We start from the raw sequence: 2,491 nt of genomic DNA, 5'->3' as shown, positions 1-2,491 counted from the left end.
GGACCCGGTCGTCGAGGCCCGCGCCGCCCATGCCCAGGGTCGCGAGCGTCCCGGCGAGCGTCGCGTCGTCGCGGAGGCCGAAGGGGTCCAGGTTGTAGCGCCGCGTGCCCTGGAAGAGGAACGGCTCCTGGGGGATCAAGGCCACGGCCCGGCGCAGCGCGGCGAGCGGCAGCGTCGACGCGTCGACGCCGTCGATGCGGACGGCGCCGCCGGAGACGAGGTTCAGCCGGTTCAGCGAGAGCAGCAGGCTCGACTTGCCGGAGCCCGTGCGCCCGACGATGCCCACGTTCGACCCGCTCGCGAGCGTCGCCGAGACGCCGAGGACGACGTCCGGCGACCCGGGCCGGTAGCGGCACCGCACGTCCTCGAGTGTGATGGTCCCTGATGCTGGTGCCCAGGCTGCGAGCGCCGCGTCCGCGGACCGCTCGTCCTCGCCCGGGAGCGCGTCGTAGTGCAGGAGCCGCTCGCAGGACGACATGAACGACTCGGCGAGCGCGTACTGGCGCACGGTCCACTGGAACGACCCCGCGAGCTGCACCGCGTAGAGGAGGCCCAGCGCGAGGAGCGGTCGCGGATAATCTGCACGTAACAGCGCCGCGAGCGCGACGAGGCATGCGAGGAACGCGACGCACATGAAGTCGAGCCAGAACCCGAGGTAACGCTGCGACAGGAGCCAGCCGTACCACGCGCGCGCGTTCGCGTCGCACGCCGCGAGGAGCCGGCGCCGCGCGTGGGCCTCGCGGCCGAACGCGCGGAGCTCCGCGAGGCCCGCGATCGTGTCCGCGAAGCGGCTCACGGCCGGCGACTTCGTCAGCGCCTCCAGGCGCTTGAGCTCCGTCATCGACCGGCCGACGAAGCGCTTGTGGCGCAGGAACGCGTAGGCGAGCGGGAGCGTCACGCTCGTCAGCGGCGGCACGGCGACGCACGCCGCGACGAAGATCGCCTGCGAGAGTAGGGGGGGGACGCTCGCGCGGCGCGCCGTCGCGGAGCATGAAACGACGACGCGCGGGGTCCTCGGATTCGGGGAAAAAATCAGTTTGAACCGTCATCGTGATCCGGAATTCAATACGGAGTGTCGTCATCATCGAGGGGGAAGAACCAGATCGACGGCGCCGGGACGCGCGCCCATCATCAGCCCTAACTGCGCGAGGTCGAAAAGCGCCTGCGCGAGCAGCTCGTCGACGTTGCCGACGTCCGCGCTCAGGCGGTTGAGCACGCGGCCGCGCGGGACCGCGTGGTGCCAGTAGAGCGGCGACCGGAGCACGCCGCGGACCGCGTCCTCGTGGAGCCGGTTCGACGCGATGATCGTCCGGCAGAAGAAGGCGACGGCGCGCAGGAGCGCGACGACGACCGTCGCGGCGGCTATGCAGCCGTAGGTGACCATCGGCTTCGCCCTCCGCTGGTCGTCGCCGTTGGCCCACTCCAAGAGGTAGTAGTCGGAGTAGACGAGCAACGCTTGCCCGACGACGAAGAGGAGGAGCACGGCGACGACGGAGAGGGCGCCGGCGCGGCGCGCGTACGCCAGCCACGTCCCGAAAACCACGCCGCCCGTCTCGCGGTCCTCGGCGTCGACGGCCGCGGCGTCGACGGCCTCGGCGACGGCCGGCGCGTCGACGCCGAGGACCGCGAGACGGGCGGCGTGGTTTTCGGGACGTGGCTGGCGTACGCGCGCCGCGCCGGCGCCCTCTCCGTCGTCGCCGTGCTCCTCCTCTTCGTCGTCGGGCAAGCGTTGCTCGTCTACTCCGACTACTACCTCTTGGAGTGGGCCAACGGCGACGACCAGCGGAGGGCGAAGCCGATGGTCACCTACGGCTGCATAGCCGCCGCGACGGTCGTCGTCGCGCTCCTGCGCGCCGTCGCCTTCTTCTGCCGGACGATCATCGCGTCGAACCGGCTCCACGAGGACGCGGTCCGCGGCGTGCTCCGGTCGCCGCTCTACTGGCACCACGCGGTCCCGCGCGGCCGCGTGCTCAACCGCCTGAGCGCGGACGTCGGCAACGTCGACGAGCTGCTCGCGCAGGCGCTTTTCGACCTCGCGCAGTTAGGGCTGATGATGGGCGCGCGTCCCGGCGCCGTCGATCTGGTTCTTCCCCCTCGATGATGACGACACTCCGTATTGAATTCCGGATCACGATGACGGTTCAAACTGATTTTTTCCCCGAATCCGAGGACCCCGCGCGTCGTCGTTTCATGCTCCGCGACGGCGCGCCGCGCGAGCGTCCCCCCCCTACTCTCGCAGGCGATCTTCGTCGCGGCGTGCGTCGCCGTGCCGCCGCTGACGAGCGTGACGCTCCCGCTCGCCTACGCGTTCCTGCGCCACAAGCGCTTCGTCGGCCGGTCGATGACGGAGCTCAAGCGCCTGGAGGCGCTGACGAAGTCGCCGGCCGTGAGCCGCTTCGCGGACACGATCGCGGGCCTCGCGGAGCTCCGCGCGTTCGGCCGCGAGGCCCACGCGCGGCGCCGGCTCCTCGCGGCGTGCGACGCGAACGCG

At 71.4% G+C, this 2,491-nt stretch overlaps 2 protein-coding genes across 2 annotated transcripts; one reads left to right on the top strand and one right to left on the bottom strand.

The window, feature by feature from the left end:
- Nucleotides 1–652: 652 nt before the first annotated feature.
- Nucleotides 653–1,384, bottom strand: AURANDRAFT_30429 (hypothetical protein; the record flags this gene model as incomplete). Its single annotated transcript, XM_009041265.1, has 2 exons — nt 653–965; nt 1,143–1,384. Coding segments are annotated over 2 exons (555 nt in total), but the record flags the coding sequence as incomplete, so codon positions are not given.
- A 414-nt stretch (nt 1,385–1,798) lies between these two features.
- AURANDRAFT_30353 (hypothetical protein) lies at nt 1,799–2,440 on the top strand (the record flags this gene model as incomplete). Its single annotated transcript, XM_009041386.1, has 2 exons — nt 1,799–2,040; nt 2,218–2,440. Coding segments are annotated over 2 exons (465 nt in total), but the record flags the coding sequence as incomplete, so codon positions are not given.
- Between the last annotated feature and the right edge of the window lie 51 nt (nt 2,441–2,491).

The sequence above is a fragment of the Aureococcus anophagefferens genome (genome assembly GCF_000186865.1).
Source record: "Aureococcus anophagefferens unplaced genomic scaffold AURANscaffold_20, whole genome shotgun sequence".
Lineage (NCBI taxonomy): Eukaryota > Pelagophyceae > Pelagomonadales > Pelagomonadaceae > Aureococcus > Aureococcus anophagefferens.
The sequence above is the reverse complement of the archived record's forward strand: the minus strand, read 5'-3'. Positions and strand labels throughout refer to the sequence as shown.